This window comes from Hyaena hyaena, unplaced genomic scaffold (genome assembly GCF_003009895.1).
Source record: "Hyaena hyaena isolate Hyena2069 unplaced genomic scaffold, ASM300989v1 scaffold_30, whole genome shotgun sequence".
Lineage (NCBI taxonomy): Eukaryota > Metazoa > Chordata > Mammalia > Carnivora > Hyaenidae > Hyaena > Hyaena hyaena.
Genome location: NW_024080662.1, coordinates 2,058,054 through 2,080,003, shown reverse-complemented (window position 1 = coordinate 2,080,003; position 21,950 = coordinate 2,058,054). Strand labels below are relative to the sequence as shown.

Sequence of the window (21,950 nt, the reverse complement as noted above, 5' to 3'; positions counted from 1 at the left end):
GTTTAAGAAAGCCTCAGACAGGAACTCATAGAAAATACTGGAATCAGGGGCACCTGAGTGGCTCAGTCAGTAAAGCATCTGACTCTTGGTTTTGGCTCAGGTCATGATCTCACGGTTCATGAGTTTGAGCCCCATGTCCAGCTCTGCGCTGACAGTGTAGAACTGCTTAGGATTCTCTCTCTCCCCTCTCTCTCTGCCCCATCCCTCTCGTTCTCTTTCTCTCTCTCTCTCTCTCTCTCTCAAAATAAGTAAACTTAAGGGGCACCTGGGTGTCTCAGTCAGTTGAGCATCTGAGCATCTGACTTCGGCTCAGGTCATGATATCATGGTTTGTGGGCTCTGTGCTGACAGCTCGGAGCCTGGAGCCTGCCTCGGATTCTGTGTCTCCCTCTCTCTCTGTCCCTCCCCCACTCACACTTGTCTCTCCTTCTCTCTCAAAAATAAATGTTAAAAGAATTTTTTAAATAAATAAACTTAAAAATAAAAAAAAGAAAATACTCAATCAGTTATTAACTTCTTGGAAGAAAAGTATTGGGTCACAAGAGAAAGGCACCACCTGTGAGTCATCTTAGACAAGCCTTGTGCCCTTTGCGCAGGCGTCTGTGACCCATGCTTTCTCCTTCCGCTGGAAAGTGAAGTGCACAAAGGTAGAACGCTAGGGGCTGTGTTGGTGCTGGGAGATAGGCCATGCTGGCCAGATTCAATGTCCCAAAATAGGCATATAAATGTGTCAAGCTGATTCCCTATCCCAGTGATTTGGAACGTGGAGGGTGTCACACAGACTTGAATTTAACGAATGTGAGCGGGTCAGTCAAAATTTCCTAGAGAGTCTCGAAAAGTTCATCAGCACCGAGAGCTGCTCCAGATCCTGCACTTTCAGTTCACAGTGCAAAAACAAAGGTGTCGAACACGTTGCCATAATGAGCACTAACAGGCGAGTGCAGGGAGGGGTGCCCTGTGCTGCGTGGATTTGGCCCCGGAAGAGGCCTAAGGGGAGGGCCGCCCGCCTGCCTGCGCGCACCTGCAGCCCCGCTCCATCAAAGCCAGATGAGCTGCCGCTGGGAGTCCTCCCGGGGCCTGCAGAGCTGGGCCAGGCCTTTAAATTCAGAGCAACTGGAGAGGAGAAAGGAGACTGGATGCAGGCTCAGGCCGCGCGTGATGGCGCTCCGGCTGCCTGATCTGCCGATGTTCAAAATTTTCTCTTTCCTGGACGCGTTCAGCTTGCTCCAGGCTTCCCAAGTGAACAGGGTAAATGCTCTCCACAACCCGCTGTCTGACCCCCCCCCACACACCCCTCCACGAGTCTTTGCACAAGCCCCCTTTTACCTCGGTCCCTCAGTTTTGAGATCTTAGCTACCGGAACCTTATACCCACACAGCCTCCCTCTTTGCTTAAATTTACCTGGTTCAGGCCCATCTGCTCAGCTCCCATAGAGCCATGCCCCTGGATTTCAGTTGCTTCTCTCTCTCTCTCTTTTTTATTTATTTTTTATTTTTTTATTTTATTTTATTTTATTTTTATTTCTAGGAGAGAGAGAGAGACAGCGTGAGCAGGGGAGGGTCAGAGAGAGAGGGAGTCACAGACTGAAACAGGCTCCAGGCTCTGAGCTAGCAGTCAGCACAGAGCCCGACGCGGGGCTCGAACCCATGAACTGCGAGATCATGACCCAAGCGAAAGTCGGACGCTTAACCGACTAAGCCACCCAGGGGCCCCTCTCTCTCTCTTTTTTGATTTTTAAAAAAATGTGTATTTATTTTTGAGAGACAGAGACAGAGTCCACTTGGGAGAGGGGCAGAGAGAGGGAGACACAGAATCTGAAGGAGGCTCCAGGCTCTGAGCTTCCAGCACAGAGCCTGATGCGGGGCTTGAACTCACGAACTTCTAGATCATGACCTGAGCTGAAGTCGGACACTTAAAGGACTGAGCCACTCAGGCTCCCCTCAGTTGCTTCTCTTGACCAGTTTGAGCACCGATTTGCAGAACAGTGGAGTGATACATTGCGTGCTGGGAGTTCGCATCCTTCACCTCTGAGGCCCCCTGTTTTGTTAAATGAAAAGGGCAAACTGATATCTAGGAGTTGCTGTACTAAGTGGTCCTTGCGGCTTCCGTTTCAAGCTCCAGGAAGTCCACATTTCTCCCTCCAAACTCTCCCAGGAATCCCAAGGGCCTGCCTTAGCCGTGACAGGCCTCTGCTGTCACCATGTCCTCGTCCCCCGCAGACTGGGAGGGCCATGAGAGCTGGGATGCTGGCTGGTGAACCGGTGTGGGCCTTGCTCCCGGAACACGTGGTGGCAGAGGAAGAGCCAGCCTTTGGGTGCTGCCCGCCTGCTCACCCCTTCCTTTCTCTCCCTCAGGAATGGAATAGGGCTGCCGAGAACCATCACCTGTGGAGGTGAGCAAGGGAGGGGCAAGGTGGGAAGGCAGGTGTGTCTCATGGAGGAGGACGTACGATTGTGCACCGAGGAGGCCTGCGTGTGAGAGGCGTGAGTGACGCTCACCGTGAGGAAGGGGTTCGTGAGACCAGTGCTACCGAGGAGGTGGACTGACCATGGGCAGCCTGGGGTGGGGTTATGACTCTGTTTCCAGAAACCTGTGTCTGAAGAAATGGAGCTTCTGCAACTTCTCCACGTGCCTGGGCTCACAGACATGGAAGCAATTCTTCCTCAAACAGACAAAGCTGGAGTATCGGATGGCCTTGGCGAAGCCAGAGGACTTTGTCTTCAAAGAAGCAACTGGGAACCTTGGTATGGGGCTAGGCGCAGCCTGGAGGAACGTGACAGGCTTATTTTAAGAAATCCTATTTTCCCCCTATATTTTCTTTTTTTTTTTTAATGTTTTTTATTTACTTTTAAGAGAGAGAGAGAGAGAGAGAGAGACAGCGTGAGCAGGGGAGGGTCAGAGAAAGAGGGAGACACAGAATCCAAAGACCGGCTCCAGGCTCTAAGCTGTCAGCACAGAGCCTGATGTGGGGCTCAAACCCATGAACGTGAGATCATGACCTGAGCCGAAGTCGGGCACTTAACCAACAGCCCCCCGGGTGCCCTGCTATATTTTCATTCAGTGAAGAGAAAGATGATTGAAAGTGGGTGGGACCGGGCTGCCGCGGGTAGCTGTCACTGGTCTCCCCACTTCTTCTCTTGTTCCCTGGGGTCACAAGACCCTGTTATGACTCCCTTTCTCCACAGGCTCCATCCCTTCTAGGATAAAAATTTTAAACAAAAAGGAAACTTAAATAGCACAGGTTCTATTGTTTGCTTTATTCCTAGTACCTGTTTTTTTTTTATCTTTTATATGTCATCTTTTAAATGTCTTTATTTTTTGTCTTTTATTTAAAAATTTTTTTTGTTTTATTTCTGAGAGAGAGAGTGAGAGAGAGAGAGTGAGAGAGAGAATGAGCAGGGGAGGGGCAGAGAGACAGATAGACACAGAATCTGAAGCAGGCTCCGGGCTCTGAGCTGTCAGCACAGAGCCCGACGTGAGGCTGGAACTCAAGAACTGTGAGATCACGACCTGAGCCGAAGTCAGACGTTTAACCGACTGAGCCACCCAGGTGCCCCAGGTCTTCTAAATGGGGCGCCTGAGTGGCCCAGCCGGTAAAGGGTCCAACTTTGGCTCAGGCCGTGATCTCACGGTTCGTGAGTTCGAGCCCCACGTCGGGCTCTGTGCTGACAGCTCAGAGCCTGGAGCCTGCTTCAGATTCTCTCTCTCTCTCTCTCTCTCTCTCTCTCCCCCGTCCCTCCCCTGCTTGCATTCTGTCTCTCTCTCTCAAAAATAAATGAACATTAAAAATTTTGAAGGAAAAAAATGTCTTAATATTGAGAGAGAGCATGAGCAGGGGAGGTGCAGAGAGAAGGGGACAGAGGATCCAAAGCAGGCTCTGTGCTGACAGAGGTCCCTTTATTTGACTGCATCATCCCTCACGTATGGCCTATTTCCTTCTAGGAATCCTAGGACCTATAGCTTATCTGTCAGGAAATGGCCCCACAATGGATGGACAGGAGAGGTCCGTCATTTGTACGGTGTCATCCAAGCACATGCTTTATGCCTGGGACGTGCAGGAGGTGAGTCTGGCTGATGAGGGATGTGCAGGAGGGGGGACTGGGCGATGAAAGATGTACAGGTAACGTCCGCCCATGTCCATCCTCTTCGATGCAGGAAACTGGTGCAGGGGGAGATGATAGGGGGAACTGATGATGGGAACAGGGCCTCAGAGCAGGTCTTCTCAGCGGTAATCTGTGACCTTGTCATCTAGCCTGTAGACACATAGAAAATTCACTTTTCATTGTGTGTGTCTAGATATAAATTTGTGCAAGGACTTATTTTCGGCTGGTAACGTGGAGTGACTGAAACTCTGGGCGCTGTGCGTCTTTGCTACCTATCCTTCCCCATCTCTGGCAACTGGTTATGTTGGATTTTTCAGAAACTGGTCTTTAAGTCCGATCGACCACTGCCAGGGAGCAGCAGGATCTTCCATATCAGGATTAGTAAAAATAGTGCAAGGGTCCCTGGATAGCGAATTGGAAAATCCCAACATGGGTCCCAAATTTTTAGTTTCTTGGCTTTCCCTGTTTTGACTTCTCTTTTCGCCCTGTGAAAATTACATAGTGAATCTTGGGAGCATCTGGGTGGCTCAGTCAGATAAGCGGCTGGCTCTTGATTTGGGCTGAGGTCGTGACCTCCTGGTTTGTGGATTCAAGCCCCACATCAGGCACTGTACTGACCATGCAGGGCCTGCTTGGGATTCTCTCTCTCTTTGTCTCTCTGTCTTGCTTCCCCCCCCCCCGTCTTCCCCCCCCAACCTCCTTTCTCCCCACTCATGCACACACACACTTTCTCTCTCAAAATAAATAAACTGAAAAAAAAAAACTATAATGCCTCTTACACAGGGTCTTCTAAAGTATGATAAATACCCCTTTATGAGTATTTGAGGTGGCAGGAGAATGATGAGCTAATCTAGAAGGGTACCCCTAAAGCACACAATGTTCTAAGTCTGTCATGTCTCCATAAACTGAGAAAAGAAACCAGAGAGGTGCCGTCTCGGATAACTTGTTGTCGGGAAGCCAGTCACCGCGTCTCCAAGGACGTTCACGCAGCCCAGTGGATGATGACCCACGTGGCAAAGAACTCGGGCCTTCTGCCCACGGCCAACACCAGCGTGCAGTCACCTGAACGTACCATCTTAGAAGCTGGTGGTCAGTCCTTCAGATCACTGCCTCCCTAGGCGGCCTGTGGCCGCCTAGCAGAAACCCTAAGGCAGAGCCACTCGGGGAGGCGAGTCTGCTCCTGAACTGTTGACCAGCAGAAGCTGTAGGAGATCAGTGTTTATTGCTTTGAGCTGCTAGGTCATTTGTTAGCCAGCAACAGGTAACGGTGGGTTTATTTATTTATTTGGGAGGTTGTTTTTTTGTTTCGTTTTTATATTTGTTTTAAATAACTGTGTACACATGAAATGGGCAGGAACAGAGAGAATCCTTTTTGCTTTGTTTTGTTTTTAATGTTTATTTTTGAAAGAGAGCGAATGAGTGCAAGAGGGGGAGAGGCAGAGAGACACACACACACACACACACCACACACACACACACACACACACACACACACACACAGAATCCAAAGCAAGCTCCAGGCTCCGAACTGTCAGCACAGGGCCCAACACGGAGCTCAAACCCATGATCGGGGAGAGATCATGACCGGAGCCAAAGTCAGATGCTTAACTGACTGAGCCACCCAGGTGCAGAGAGAGGGAGGGAGAATCTTAAGCAGGCTCCACACTCCATGTTGAGCCTGACAACCCTGGGATTATGACCAGAGCTGAGATCAAGTCAGACTCTCAACAGACTGAGCCACCCGGGTGCCCGCCTATAATGGTTTTTACTACCTGGAAGTAGAGTGCTGCCACAACCAAAATTTAAGATGTGGAAGAAGCTTTGGAACCAGGCAGTGGGAAGCAGCTGGGAAAGCTTTGGGCAGGGCTTTGGACCTTGAGGAGACTGTTAGCAGAAATGTAACAGGCTTCACTGCTGTCAGTGATGATTAAAGGAAAATATAAAAACTGTTATTGGACCCTGGAGAAAACAAGGTCGTTGCTACATAGCTGCAGAAGGCTGAGCAATGTTGTCACCTGGGGTAATGTGGAAACTAGCAAATATATCCAATGAATTGAGTGATCTTGCTGAGGAAAATTCTAGGCAGAATGCTGAATGCCAGCTGCTTCTTGCTGCTTGTAGTAAAACGGAAGAGGGAGAGGATAACATAAGGTCTCTCAAATAACAGGGAGCCAAGGATTCCTGGTTCTGAAAATCAGCCTTTCAAGATGGCAAATGATGTTAAAATTTAAGAAGTCCACTCCAGGCAAGATCTCCATCCAGGGCAGTGTCAGTAAACCATACTATAAGGGTGAGGTCAAAGGGGTGACTGCAAAATTCTTTGTTTTTTAAGTTTGTTTATTTTGAGAGCAAGAGAGAGAGCATGAGTCAGGGAGGGGGCGGGGAGAGAAAGAGAGAGAGAATATCCTAAGTAGGCTCCACACTATCAGTGCAGAACCTGATATGGGGCTTGATCTCCAGAACAGTGAGAGCATGACCTGAGCCAAAAATCAAGAGTCGGATGCTTAACTGACTGAGCCGCCCAGGCGCACATAGCAAAATTCTTTTTTAGACCACAGAATGATCTGGGCGGGAGGGGGGGGTGCCTCAGAACTGTTCAGCCCTGACCCTCTAAGTCTGTCCTTGGACCCCCAGCAGCAGCCCAGGGTATCCGGATTTACCTCAAAGACTTGTGAATGTGGCTCTCGTCTGATGACATAAACTCCATACGTTTTTTGGAGACCCACAGAGATTTTCAGAGACTCGTATTGACAGAAATGCTGCCAGTTTCCACTTAAAGGGGTTGAGCTATCCTAACAGAAGAGGACTTGGAATCCTGAATTTTTATATGGAAGAAGCTGGCTGCAAAAACCATTCCCCTGCAAAATTGGGCCACTGTGTATGGAAAGGGCAGGAGAACTCAGAAGATCGAGCCAAGAGTCCTGAACAATCTTTCCCAGGCTTTGCATCCTGATCAACATACTACCAGCACGTTCTCTGCTAGATCTCAGATTTTTTTTTTAATGTTTTATTTATTTCTGAGAGAGAGATACAGCGTGAGCAGGAGAGAGTCAGAGAGAGAGGGGGATACAGGGTCTGAAACAGGCTCCAGGCTCTGAGCTGGATGTCAGCACAGAGCCCAACGTGGGGCTCAAACCCACGAACAGTGAGATCATGACCTGAGCTGAAGTTGGATGCTTAACCGACTGAGCCACCTAGGCACCCCTCAGATTTTCTGTGTAGCAGTAATTCCCATCCCTTCACCCCTATCCCCCCACCTTTTTTAATGATCATGTCTATAATGTTATTCTTACCTATAATGCCATACCTTTGTATGTTGGGGCTGGAGAGGGGGGTGGAAAGATAACTTGTATATTTAGTTCTAAGGTTTTCACATCAAGATGAACGGAGTCTAAAGAGCCTCATCTTATTAAACTATGAGATCCTAGATTTTGTGATGATGCAGTGATGGTGAGCTATTTGGGGGCACTGGAGAGATGGTGAGTGTATCTTGCATGTAGGACAGAGGTGATTAGGGACTGCAGGGGGACTGTGTCAGCCAGCCTCTAAGATGTCCCATATTCCCGATCTTAGGTAGTCCACACCCATACTGAATAGGGCTGACCTTTGTAACCAATTGGACATTGTGGAAATAATGGTGCATAACTTCTGAAGCTATGTCATAAAAGACACTTCCTCTCTGCGTCACTGGCTTTTAGAAATCCAGCCAATAATGTTATGAAGACCCCTAAGAAGCCCTAACAGAGAGGTCTGTGTGGTGAAGTATTGAGGACTGCCAGTAGCCAGCACCAACTTGCAGCCATATGAGTGAACCATCTTGGGTCTTGTCCTTGTGAAGCCAACTTCAACCTTCTAAGAGACCCTGAGCCAGAACTACCTTGCCAAGCTGTACCTGAATTTCTAAAAGAAACTGAGATAACAAAAACTTCTGTCTTAAACCCTCTCCAAAAATTTTTTTGGGTAGATTATTTTTACTTATTTTGCTTACTTAAAGAAACTTCCAGTATAGTTAACATGCAGCATTATATTAGTTTCAGGTATACAATATAGTGATTGAACAATTCTATACATTACTCAGTGCTCATTGTGATAAGGGTACTCTTCTTTTTTAAAATGTTTGTTTACCTTGAGAGACAAAGAGAGCAGGGTGGGGATGGGGGACAGAGAATCCAAACAAGCTCCTCACAGTCAGCATGGAGCCCAATGTGGGTATCAAGCCCACGAACTGTGAGATCATGACCTGAGCCAAAACCAAGAGTCAGATGCTTAACCGACTAAGCCACCCAGGTACCCTGATAAGCGTACTGTTTAATTCCCATCATTTTACCCATTCCCCCACATACCCCCCTTCTGGTAACTGTTTGTTCTCTATAGTTAAGCATCTTTTTCTTGTTTTGTTTCTTTTTTTCTGTTTTGTTTCTTAAATTCCACATATGAGTGAAATCATATGGTATGTGTCTTTCTGACTATTTCACCAGCACTATACTCTCTAGATCTCTCCATGGTGTTGCAAATGGCAAGGTTTCATTATTTTTCATGACCGAGTAATATTCCATTGTGTATATATACCACTTCTTCCTTATCCATTCATCTATCAACAGACACTTGGGCTGCTTCCATATATTGGCTATTGTAAATAATGCTGCGATAAACCTAGGAGTGATACATCTTTTTGAATTAGCATTTTTGTTTTATTTAGGTAAATACCTAGTAGTAGAATTACTAGATCATATGGTAGTTCTTTTTTCAATTTTTGAGTAGCCTCCGTACTATTTTCCACAGTGGCTGCACTGGTTTGCATTCCCACCGGCAATGTATGAGGATTCCTTTTTCTCTGCAAGTTTCTTGCTGAAACTTGTTTCTTACGTTTATTTTAGCCATTCTGACAAGTATGAGGTGATATCTCATCATACTTTTGATTTTAAGCTACCCAGTTTTGGGATGATTTACAAACCAATAGATAATGCTACACAGGCACCTCTTAGTGTTAGGAGTCAAAATGGTGGTTATATTTGGGAAGGGTAGAGAGGTTAGTAAATAGAACAAGTACAAGTTGGCTTAGAAGTAGTTATACGGGGGTACCTGCGTCGCTTAGTCGTTTAGGTGTCCGACTTCGGCTCAGGTCATGATCTTGCAGTTTGTGAGTTTGAGTCCTGTGTGGAGCTCTATGCTGACAGCCGGGAGTGTGGAGCTTGCTTTGGATTCTGTGTCTCCCTCTCTCTGTGCCCCTCCCCCACTCGTGCTGTCTCTCTCAAAAATAAAAATGTAGTTATATGATCACTTTGTAACAATTTTTACATTTATTTTCATATTCTTCTCTTTGATGTACTTCACAATTCTTAAAAGTCTAAAGAAAACCTAGAAGGGAAACCATTCTGTCTAATTTGCAATGTACGAGATTGATGATGGAATAACAGTTGTGAGAGGTCATAGTCTTTGGATTCCTACCGTGGACTGGGCAGAACTCTAAGTATGTTTCATGTGCTGTGAAATGTAAACAACCAGGTAAGAAGCTACAATGATAAGTAACTTGCCGAATGTCGCACCATTCGAAAGAGGCAGAAATGGGGCGCCTGGTGGGGCTCAGTTGGTTGGGCGTCTGACTCTTGATTTCGGCTCAGGTCATGATCTCTTGGTTTGTGAGTTTGAGGCCCACATCAGGCTCTTCTCTGACGGTGAGGACCCTGCTCGGGATTCTCTCCCTTTGTCTCTGCCCCTCCCCTGCTTGATTGCTCTCTTTCTCTTCTCTCAAAAATAAACTCAAACCAAAAAAAGAGCCAGAACTGATTTGAGCCCAGAAGTCTGATCATTCTTTATTCCTGTCATGTAGTGAGCTCTTCCATTATTTGAATATATTGCATTGCTGCTTTTTTTGTGCTCACTATCCCTTCAAGGGGGGTATTTTCTTTTCTTTTTCCCCCAGAAACAAGAAACGTCTCTAATTTGGAGGTGACTTCCAAATAAACACTGGCAACATGAAAGCCTCGCGGGTGTGAGGAGTTCTGGCACACATACAGCGTTACTCTCCTTCCCTAGGGTACTACGATCTGGTCAAGCCCCGTCCAGCAGTCTAGTATCAAGCATCTGGCGACCCTCCCTCACCTGCATCTGGCAGTCACTGTAGATTTGGAGGGAACTGTCAAAGTGTGGAACTGTCAGGATCGGGATGCCCTGGCTGCCTTCCCCATATCTAAGGCCTGCTTTTCTTTGGAAGTCTGTCTCACAAAGGATGGCCCGTTCTTGATGGTAAGGAAGCCCTGCATCTGAAGGGGGCCCACAAAATGCCTGCTGCCTTGGCCACTATCATGGCCCCATTATTGTCACATCACAGTCTATCTTCTTGGAGTCATCCCTGCCATGTACCCTGAGGGTCAAAACAGACCAAAGAATTTTGGTCATACAAACATTGCTACCATTTTGACCTTTGATCTACAACAAGTACATTCCCCTAGTCATTCTTCCAAAAATGAAAAAAAACCTCCCTGAATTACTTCATACCCATGTCTCTTCTTTCAAGTGTGCATTGTACAGTACATAACCTTGGACAGGGTCTAGGGAGGGAGAGCTGTGGGTTTGGGGAGACAGAAAAAAAAGAATAGGGTTGATGTGCTAATGAACAACTGTCCTTGAGAAGAATGCTTTGGGGTTTAGAAAGTTTTATTCCTTGGGCTCATTCTCACATCGTCGAGGCAGGTTTTAATCTCCATTATGTGATGGAAGAAACAGTAATATGAATTTTTTTAAATGTTTTTTAAAGTTTATTTTGAGAGACAGAGTGAGTGGGGGAGGGGCAGGCAGAGGGAGACCAAGAATCCCAAGCAGGCTCTGCACTGTCAGCATGGAGCCCAGTGTGAGGCTCAGCCTCAAGAAATCATAAGATTGTGACTTGAGCCAAAACCAAGAGTTGGACACTGAATCAACTGAGCCACCCAAGCGCACCAGAACAGTAGGATATTTTGCAGCTGACCGTGCTGCCTTCTGTGTGCTTTATAATCAATTTCCTGTCTCCTTCCATTGATGTGGTGGTGCTGCTTTGGTTTCAGGTAGGCAATTCTGAAGGTGACATCTACACGTTGACAGTGCCTGAGCTCAGGTGTGTTTCTAAAGTCCATGCATTTAAATACAATGTTGACCTTCTATGCTGCTCTCCTGACAAGAAGTGGATCTTTGCATCTGGGACACATCAGAATATCTTGCCCAGGGTAAGTGTTGCTCTGCGGATTAACCTTGGGAGGACAGGGTCAGGCATTAGGAAGGTGAAGTTTAGGAAGTGTCGGAGAACCTGCAGAACTCAGCAAGGACCAGACACAGGGCTCCCTCCTCTCAAAGGCCATAGCACATTTAGAATCCATTTTGATAGCCAAGAAGCAGTGTTCTTGGAAGTGATGGTGTCTAGGTGCAAAAACAAACGTTCGTTCATGAAAATTTGCATCAAGGAGAAGGCTGAGTTGGCGGAAGAGCTAGAGGAAGGTGAGGGAGATCTCAAGAGAGGAGAATCTCTGGTAACCATGCTCCCTTTAGCCTTCCTTGCTCTTCTCCACCTTGGCTAGAAAGTACAAAGAAGTCCACGAGTAAATAAAAATGAATCCACCTCTGAATGGCACTTGGAGAAAGTCCGTGGCCTTAGAGCCAAGCTGTTTTTACCATGGCACAGGTGGATTGGGCATCAGAGAGCTAGGAGCCGAGAGGACGCAGCAAAAGCAAAACCGCCCTTGACCCCCTCTCCGAGGAGGGAAGATCTGTCGAGCCAAAGGCAACTTGATCTGGGCTCCAATGCAGCCAGATGCTTCTGTACCTCCGTGGCATGCCAGGAGCATGGCTGTAGGGACTTCGCTCTCTATGACCACGACAGGCAGGATAGGAAGATGGTGAGGTCCTTGGATGTCAAGTGACAAGCCATGATACTCTGCTTCCTAAGATTCAGAATAAAGTTTGGCTACAAAACAAGGATTTGGGTTTTTTTGTTTTTGTTTTAAGTAGACTCCATGCCCAGTGTGGGGCTTGAATTCACAACCCTGAGATCAAGAGTTACATGTGCCACCGACTGAGCCAGCCAGGCGTCCCACAACACAAGGATTTTTTTTAATGTCTATTTGTTTTGAGAGAATGAGAGAGAGCATGCACACAAGCGGGAAAGGGGCAGAGAGAGAGGGAGAGAGAATCTTAAACAGGCTCCACACTCAGGACAGAGCCCAACGTGGAATTCGATCTCACAGCTATGAGATCATGACCTGAGCCAAAATCAAGAGTCAGATGCTTAACTGACTGAGCCAGCCAGGTGTCCCACAAAATAAGGATTTTTAAGGAGGCTTTTCTGGAGTCCCTCCTGCACAGAGATGCTGTTACTTCCCCCTTCACCTGACTACATGTGCAACAATCTCTCCGTAGGTCTTTTTCGCAGAGTGCTTGCTGAAACCATCGGAAGGCAAAAGCCCCCTGTCCCTCTCTATCCCGTTTTCATCCTGCTGCAGAGCCTGCTGGGCCCCGAGGAGGACGAGCAGGGTAACACTGATGTACCGAAGAGGCTCTTTCAAAAAGACGGGATTTACCACCTTTGACCTAATGACTGAGAAGACTGGGGACAGAACAGTCATTCAAGGTAGGCAGTGCCACACCGGAAACACGGTGTCTCCTCCCCTCACACATGCATTCTTTTGAAGTTCTAAATGCTATAGAAACGGTCTGTGTGAAGCGGGCAGGGGATTTCTTGAGCTGCAGGCTACCCCTTGCCTGTGCTTCTCTGATGCCCATGCTCTGTCCTCTACACTCCACCCTACTCTTGGACAGATGTGTTTTTATTTGTTTATTTAGAGTTTGCGCATGAGCTGGGGAGGGACAGAGAAAATTTTTTTATTTTTATTTTATTTTTTAATGTTTATTTTTGAGAGAAATAGAATGTGAGTGGGGGAGGGGCAGAGAGACAGGGAGACAGAATCTGAAACAGGCTCTAGGCCGTCAGCACAGAGCCCATACGGGGCTCAAACTCCTGAACAGTGAGATCATGACCTGAGCCGAAGTCAGACGCTTAACTGACTGAGCCCAGGTGCCGAGAGAGAGAGAGAGAGAGAGAGAGAGAGAGAGACAGAGAGAGAGACAGAGAGAGACAGAGAGAGAGACAGAGAGAGACAGAGAGAGAGACAGAGAGAGAGAGAGAGATCGATGTCTTAAGCAGGCTCCATGTCTGGCGCTGCATGGAGCCTCACATGGGAGTTGCTCTCATCGTGAGATCGTGGCCTGAGCCAAAATCAAGAGTTGGATGCTCAACCGACTGAGCCACCTAGGCGCGCCTTGGGCAGATGTGGTTAGATTCCCATCCTGATTTTGGGTCTGGGTCCCAATGCCCCCTCAGTGCCTGAGCTGTCACTGTCCACCACCCTCTGTTCCCATGTCCTAGCACCCGTTACCGTGGTCAATGACCTGTATCTGTCACTGGCCTGTCCTTCATTTTCCTCACCAGACTGAGGTCCCATGAAAGTAACAAGTATATTTTTTCATTCCATGTAAAGATACCATTCTGACTAAATGATCCAAAGTGTGTGTGTTCTGCATGAAAACAGCCCATCAGATTGCAACTTTCCTGTTGCCACTTCATATGGAGAGTCCGATTTGGATGGAAGCCAGTGATGGAAATATGATCATCTTCGAGAGTGGGCCGTACTTGTTCCTCTTCACCATCAGTGGACACCAGCTGCAACGATTTGAGGACCACCAGAGGACCATCGGCAATGTATGGGCGGTATGTATGCCCTTCTCCCCGCGCCGCTCACTGCTCGGACTGTGACTCTGGGCCACTCATCCCAGGTCTCCTTTGAAGGATTCTCTACATGTCCTCACCACATCCATGGATGACTCTCTGCACGTGTACATGTGGGAAGAGGAAGGCCGTTACCCATACCTCAAGAGCTGCTGTCACCTGGAGCACATAGGGAGTAACCTGGCGCCGAGCTGGTAAGCCCTGCTTTGTGGCCTAAACTTCCCTTCAAGATTTTACATTTCTACATCAAAAAAAAATAATAATAAATGGATAGCAGGTGAGGATTTTGGTTTGTCTTTTAAATTCTTCAAGGACATTTAGGAATAAACTTCTGTCCTAAAAGAGAATTGCTAATTCTTAGAGTATGTTCACAGCCCTTGCAGTAGATTTCAAAAGGTCCCATTGTATAGATGGACCACAGTTCATCCCCTCACCAGTTGAGGGTCATTCATGTTGTTTCTAGCCTGGGATAAACACGTTTTCATATTTACCTAAGAGTGGAAGTGTCCGGTCATACGGTATGCTTCATTTTGTAAGAAACTGCAAATGCTTTCCTAGGGGGCTATACATTTTTACATTCTCACTTGGTGTTCCATTTTTGTTTTATTTATTTTTACATTCTAGTGGGCATATAGTGCTCTCTCATTACAGTTTTTTGTCTATTTCCCTAATGATGATGAGTAGCTTTTCACTGGCTTATTTGCCATCCAAATAGCTTCTTTAGTTAAGCATTTGTTCAAATCTTTTGTACATTTTTTAGTTGGGTTGTTTTTTAATATCAAGTTTTGATAGTTCTTTATATATTTGGAATGTAAGTTTTATCAGATAAGGATTTGCAAATATTTTTTTCCACTTTGTGGTTTTTCTTTCTACTCTAACACTCTCTTTCAAAGAGCAAGTGCTCTTAATTTTGATAAAGTCTAATTTTTTTCTAAAAAGATGAGGTTTGGGATGTTGTAACTAAGAAATTTTTGCCCAACCCAAAGTCACAAAGACTTTTCCCTATGTTTTTGTAAAAATTGTATAGTTGTAGGTTTCATGTTTAGATCTGTTATCCATTTTGGGTTTGTTTTTTGAGGTGGGGGGCACACAAGCTGGGTTAGGGCAGAGGGAGAGGGAGAATCTTAAGCAGGCTCCATGCCTAGCGCGGAGCCTGATGCGAGGCTTGATCTCATGACTGAGATGGTGACCTGAGCCGAAATCAAGAGTCAGATGCTTAACTGACTGAGCTATGTAGGTGCCCTGGTCTGTTATTTATTTTGAACTAAATTTTATATTGCAAGATGTAGATCAGGGTTTCTTTCTTTCTTTCTTTCTTTCTTTTCTTTCTTTCTTTCTTTCTTTCTTTTTGCATACAGGTATTATTTAGCTCCATTTGTGGGAGAAAAAACATTTTTCATTGAATATATATATACATATATTTAAAAATGTGTATATATAACATATATATGTTAGTTTCAAGACTCTTTTGTTCCAGGTGTCTATGTGTCAATCCTTTCTCTAATACACTACTTTGAAAGTGTAACTTTATAGAAATTTTAAAATCTGATGATGTGAGTCCTCCAGTTCTTTTGCACAATTACTATGACTATTCTGGTTCCCTTGTTTTTCACACATATTGTAGAATAAGTTTGTAAATGTCTATAAAAATTCTGGGTGGGGGGGGTTACGCTGCTGGCTCAGTTTGTGGAGCATGTGACTTTTGATATTGGGGTGATGAGTTTGAGTGCCATGTGGGTCTTAGAGATTACTTAAGGAAATAAAAAAATTAGGGGCTCCTAGGTGGCTCAGTCAGAAGAGCATGTGACTCTTGATCTCCTGGTCATGAGTTCAAGTCCCACAGTGGGTGTAGAGATTACATATGTACATATATAAACTTTAAAAGAAATAGAATACACACACACAATTCTGCTGAAGTTTATACTGGAATACTATTGTATCTATAGATAAGTTTGGGGATCTTTACAGCTGATCATCTTCACAATTGAGTCTTCCAATCCATGAACCTTATGTCTCTTACTAAGTCTTCCTTATTTTATCAGTGTTTTTATAGTCTTCAAGATACAGATTTTGCAAACATTTTGTAAGAGTATACCTAAGTATTTAGTGGTTTAGGTGCTACATAAACTGTAATGTCTTCCATTTTCTATTTATTAATAGCATGTAGAAATATGATTGACTTTTTTTAATGTTTTATTTTTCGAGAGAGCAAGCACAAGTGGGGGAGGGGCAGAGAGAGAGGACAGAGGATCTGAAGCAGGCTCTGTGCTGACAGGCTGACAGCAGTGAGCCTGATATGGGGCTCAAACTCATGAACTGTGAATTCCTGGCCTGAGCCAAAGTCAGACACAACTGATTGAGCTACCCGGGCGCCCCATGATTGAATTTTGAAATACTAACTTGGTATCCTGCAACCTTGGTAAACTGTTATTCAAATAGCTGTTATTAATAGATTTATAAACATTTTGTGATTTTTTTTCTATGTATACAATCATGTCATCTGTCAATAGACAGGGTTTTTTCCCCTTGCTTTCCATCTGTATATATTTTATTCCTTGTTCTTGACTTATTGGATATAACCTTTTAATAACAAGGGGCACCTGACTGGCTCAGTTGTAGAGCATGCAACTCTTGATCTCAGGGTCATGAGTTCAAGCCCACATTGGGTGTAGAGCTTACTTAAAAACATAAAAACCCTCAGTAACAACATTGGAGTAGAAAGCAGGTATCCTTGCCTTTTATAGAAAGTGTTGAGTCTTTCACCATTATGATATTCATTGTATGTTTTTCTAGTTGCCTTTTATTAGGTTCAGGAAGTTCCTTTCTAGTTCTGATTTGCTGAGGGTTTTTTTTTTTATCAATAGATAATTTTGCCAAATGATTTTCCTGCATCAATTACTATAAGAACATTATTTCTCTATTTAATTTTTAATTTTTTAAGATTTTGTTTTTAAAAATTTTAATGTTTGAGAGAGAAAGAGAGGGAGCATGAGTGAGGGAGGGGCAGAGAGTGAGGGGGACAGAGGATCCAAATCAGGTCTGTGCTTACAGCAGCGAGCTGGATGTGGGGCTGGAACTCCTGAACCATGAGATTCTGACCTGAGTGAAGTCGGATGCTTAACTGACTGAGCCACACCTGTGCCCCAAGGTTTTATTTTTAAGTGATCTCCATGCCCAACGTAGAACTCAAACTCATGACCCCAAGATCAATCTTGGCACACTGCACCAACTGAGCCAGCTGGGTGCCACTCATTTTTCCTTTTTAGGTTGCTAATAAGTCAAATTACATTGATTTTTTTTTTTTCTTGAATATTGAGGCAGCCTTGCATTCCTGAAATAAACCCCACTTGGTCATACTGTATTTTTCTTTTTATGTACTGCTAGATTCAATTTATTAATACTTTAATTATTTTTGCTTCTGTATTCATGAGGGATACTGATTGGTAGTCTTGTGTACTGTCTTTGTCTCATTTTGGCATTAAAATAGTGGTGGCTCCATAAAACTAGTGGCAAGTGTTCACCTTCTATCTTCTGGAAAAGATTATGTAGAATTGGTATTATTTCTTCTTTAAAAGTTTAAATTTAGGGGCGCCTGGGTGGCTTAGTCGGTTAAGCATCTGACTTTCGCTTAGGTCATGATCTCATGGTTTGTGGGTTCAAGCCCCGCATCAGGCTCTCTACTAACAGCCGGCTCAGAGCCTGGAGCCTGTTTACAATTCTGTCTCCCTCTCTCTCTGACCCTCCCCTGTTCACGCTGTCTCTCTCTCTCTCCTAGAAATAAATAAAACATTAAAAAATTTTTTTAAAAGTTTAAATTTATTTTTTTAATGTTTTATTTATTTCTGAGAGAGAGACAGACAGACAGCATGAGCAGGGGAGGGTCAGAGAGAGAGGGAGACCGAGAATCTGAAATAGGCTCCAGGCTCTGAGCTGGTTGTCAGCACAAAGCCCGATGTGGGGCCCAAACCCACAAACCGTGAGATCATGACCTGAGCTGAAGTCGGATGCTTAACCGACTGAGCCACCCAGGTGCCCCTCTTCCTTAAAAGTTTAATAGGGGGCATCTGGGTAGTTCAGTCAATTAAACACCTGACTCTTGATCTCAGGGTTGTGAGTTCAAGCTCTGCATTGGGCTCTGCACTGAGCATGAAGCCTACTTCAAAAAAAAATAAAAAACAACAAAATTTAATAGTCTCCAGTGGAACCATCTAGGCCTGGAGATTACTTTTTTGGAAGGTTATAACTATGCATTCTTTTTTTAGTGTTTTTAAAAATTTATTTCTGAGAGAGAGCGTGACAGTGTGAGCAAGGGAGGGTCATGGAGAGTGGGAGACACAGAATCTGAAACAGGCCCCAGCTCCGAGTTGGCAGTCAGCACAGAGCCCTATGTGGGGCTTGAACCCATGGACCATGAGATCATGACCTGAGCCGAAGTCGGACCCTTAACCGACTGAGCCACCCAGGGGCCCTGTAACTATGAATTCTTTAATGGTTATAGCACCATTCAGATCATCTCTTTTATGCTCAGTGAGTTTTGGTAGTTTGCAGTTTTCCAGGAATTAGTCATTTCATCTAACTTGTTACATTTATTTGTGTGGATTTGTTCCTTTCAGTCTTTTACATATCTGCAGAATCTATGCTGATATCACCTCCTTTACTCCTGATATTGGTGATTTGTCTTTTTTTTGTTTTTGCTGCTCTCAGTTTCATCTCTGTCTGCTTTTATTCCCTTCTTGCTTTGGTTATTTTGTTCTCTAATATTTGAGGTTGAAATTTAGATTATTGCTTTGAGACCTCTGAAATATTGAAATATACGCATTTGATGCTCTAAATTCCTCACTAAGCACGGCTTTGGCTGCAACTTCCAAATTTCAGTTGATTGTATTTTCATTTTCACTCAGTTCCATATACTTTTTTGTGTGTTGGAGAGTGGCAGAGACAGAGAGGGTGAGCATGAGCTCGCAGGGGAGGGGAAGAGAGAGAATCCCAAGCAAGTTCCATGCTTTCAGCACAGAGCCTGACGCAAGGCTTAATCTCTTGAACTATGGGATCATGACCCGAGCCAAAACCAAGAGTGGGGCAACTTCACCAACTGAACCAGCCAGGTGCCTCTTTTCCATATACTTTTTAATTTCCCTTTTCCCCTTTGACCCATGGGTTATTTATTTTCAAGTTTTATTTAAGTTCCAGTTACTTAACCTATAGTGTAATATTAGTTGCAGGAGCAGAGACCCATGGATTACTTAAAAGTGAGTTTATTTTTCAAGTTTTTGGATATTTTACTATCTTTTTTATTGATTTCTAGCGTAAATCAATTAGAGAGCATATTCTGTATGTTCTCCACTATTTTATGTGTCTGTTTAATTTAGACTGTACCCTGGGTCATAAAACAATCTTGATAAAGCTTGTGTGTGTGCTTGAAAAGAGTGCATATCCTGATCTTGCTGGGTGGAATGTTCTATAATTGGCAACTGACTGCATCATTGTGGTTGATTTATCTTTTTCAGTTCCTTCGTATCCTTTGATTTTTGATCTAGTGGTTCTACAAATTATGAGAAAAGATCACTGAATGTCCTAACTGTAAATGTGGATTTGTCTCTTTTTCCTTTAAATATCAGTTTTGGGGCGCCTGGGTGGCTCAGTTAAGTGTCCAACTTCGGCTCAGGTCATGATCTCATGATCTGTGAGTTTAAGCCCTACGTCTGGCTCTGAGCCTGGAGCCTGCTTCAGATTCTGTGTCCTTCTCTGTGCCCTCCCCTGTTCGTGAGTTCTCTCTCTCTCTCTCTCAAAATAAAACAAAAAATTTTTTAAATTCTATTAGTTTTCACTTCATCGTGCAGCTCTGTCATTTGGTACATACACATTTAGTAGTATTGTCTTCTTAGTTAGCCTTTTATTTTTGTGTAATGTCCCTCCTGGTCCTGGGCAGTTTTCTTTGTTCTGAGATCTACTTTACCTGTTATTCATTTAGCTAGTCCTGCTCTCTTTTGATTGTCTGTTACATTGATTTCCATTCCTTGACTTCCAATCTGCTTATATGATTACAACTGAAGTGAGTTTCCTGTAGACAGCATCTAATTGCATCATGATTTTTATCCACATTGTCCCAAGATCTTTTAATTGGTATATTAACTCTTCTTATTTCAGCATTTGGAAAATGTGCTATTTCCTTCTGGCTTCTATGGTAGCCAATGAGAAATCTACTGTCATTCAAAGTGGTGTTTTTCTATAGAGGAAGTGTCCTTTTTCTCAGGCTGATTTCAAGTTATTTTCTTTGTCTTTAGTTTTCAGAAATTTGATGTCTGATGTAGACTTCTTTGAATTTAACCTGTTTGGGTTTGATCAACTTTTTCAATCTGTAGGTATACCAAATTTGAGGAGTTTTTAGCTATTACTTGTCTCTGCAGTGTTTGAAGGGAAGAGAAAGAGTCTCCCTCTACTCACCTTAGTGCAGGGGAGGAGATGGTCAACAGGGCTCCACCTCACAGTCTCCCCAGGGGAGGGGTAAAGGTGCCACCTTTGCTTGCGTTAGTGCAAGGCAGAGATGGTTACAAGAACTCTACCCCCAGTTTCTGGACTCCTGGAGAAGAGGGGTAGGAGTATTACCTCCTTAATACAAGATGAGAAGAGTTGACAGGGCCATGCTTCACAACCTCCCCATTACCCCATGGGGAGGGAGGTATGACCTCTTTTTAGGTATTTGCCTGGAATAGAGCAGGTATAGTCAAAGGGAACAGAATTCTATTTTAAAATAAAAATATTCTCATTGTTAAATAATATCTCTGATTTGCTAGATGATCTTGATAATTCTGGCAGTGCTATCTCAGGGTAGGTTCAGATTGCTACTCCTGCAAATAATAACCAGCATAACTGCCAGATCTGTGCAGCCATTCAAAACCAAATCTAAGTGACTTCAGTGATCGAAGAACCAATTGATTTGGGGAAAAGGTATCTTTGTCAGGTTCAAATTTAGTATCAACAATAAAAATAACTACTTTCCCTTCTGTCCACTAATTAACCCCCCCCTTTTTTTTTCTGTTGGCAGCTATGTCTCCAAAGCAGTATGTGATAACATGAGCATAGTGTGTGTGGTGTCAAAGAGTCGTGAGTCCAGCAGTCTGGTGATGTATTCTTTGCATATGTAATATGGAAACTAATGGAATTAACTTTGCATCCTCTCCCTCAATGTAGTAAAGAGAATTCAGTTTGCAAACTCAGAATGATTATTTTAGTGATACTGGGAAAGAAGTAATGACTTCCCTATCTTTGGTAAATCAGACACTGTAGCAGATAGAATGTGGAGCAACATATCCTTTGTCCTTGCCATCAGGGACAGTATCAAATACTAAAGTAGTAAAATGGGCACACAAATCAATTCAAGAGGAGCATATTAGAGGGGAAAGTATAACTTTAGATTGAGGCTGGGTTAAAAATGAAGGCACAACTCTCTTTATCTCAGGGCTGTGAGTTCGACCCCCATGTTGGGCATGCAGCCTACTTAAAAATTTAAGGGACTCCTTTCTGGCTCAGTAAGTGGAGTGTGCAACTCTTGATCTCGAGGTTATAAGTTCAAGCCCCATGTTCGGTGTAGAGGTTACTTTAAAAAATTAAAAATCTTTCAAAATAAATAATTGAAAAGGTGAAGGCCACCAGGATTAGTCACTATTCTTGCCTATAACCAAGCAAAAATAAATTCTGTAAAATGGAAGCAAAAAATAAATGTATTAGAAAAACAGGTGTTAATACTTAAAGGTAGCTAGAAGAGACTCAGAATATAGATGGTAATAAAAAAAATGCCCAAGAGGACTAGGAAATAGAAAATATAGCAAAAGCCAAGTCACATGAAAGTTTCAATTTCTGTATCAGCACAGCCACTGTAATGGAGGCGATAAAGAACTGTCCCCTAGGTTTGTATCCCTGGCTGAGGATTCAGAGTTCAGGGGACAGAGTACTAATAAATCAAGCCTAAGAGCCATGGGTCTATCATCCTGGCTTTGAGAGGCGGAGAGGACTGGGAGAAAGATGACCTGAGTGGGTAAATAGGACTCTAATGGGAATGTAATCTCAATGGGGGATTTCTCGGTGAGCAGTATG

General features: G+C 44.3%; 1 protein-coding gene across 1 annotated transcript; it reads left to right on the top strand.

The window, feature by feature from the left end:
* The first annotated feature begins 1,157 nt into the window (after nt 1–1,157).
* FBXW12 (F-box and WD repeat domain containing 12) lies at nt 1,158–21,001 on the top strand. Its single transcript, XM_039228069.1, has 10 exons — nt 1,158–1,247; nt 2,354–2,391; nt 2,586–2,743; nt 3,942–4,060; nt 10,139–10,348; nt 11,146–11,304; nt 12,491–12,701; nt 13,660–13,838; nt 13,917–14,050; nt 20,902–21,001. Exons 1-10 carry the CDS (start codon nt 1,158–1,160, stop codon nt 20,999–21,001), a joined length of 1,398 nt encoding a protein of 465 aa, XP_039084000.1.
* The last annotated feature ends 949 nt before the right edge of the window (nt 21,002–21,950 follow it).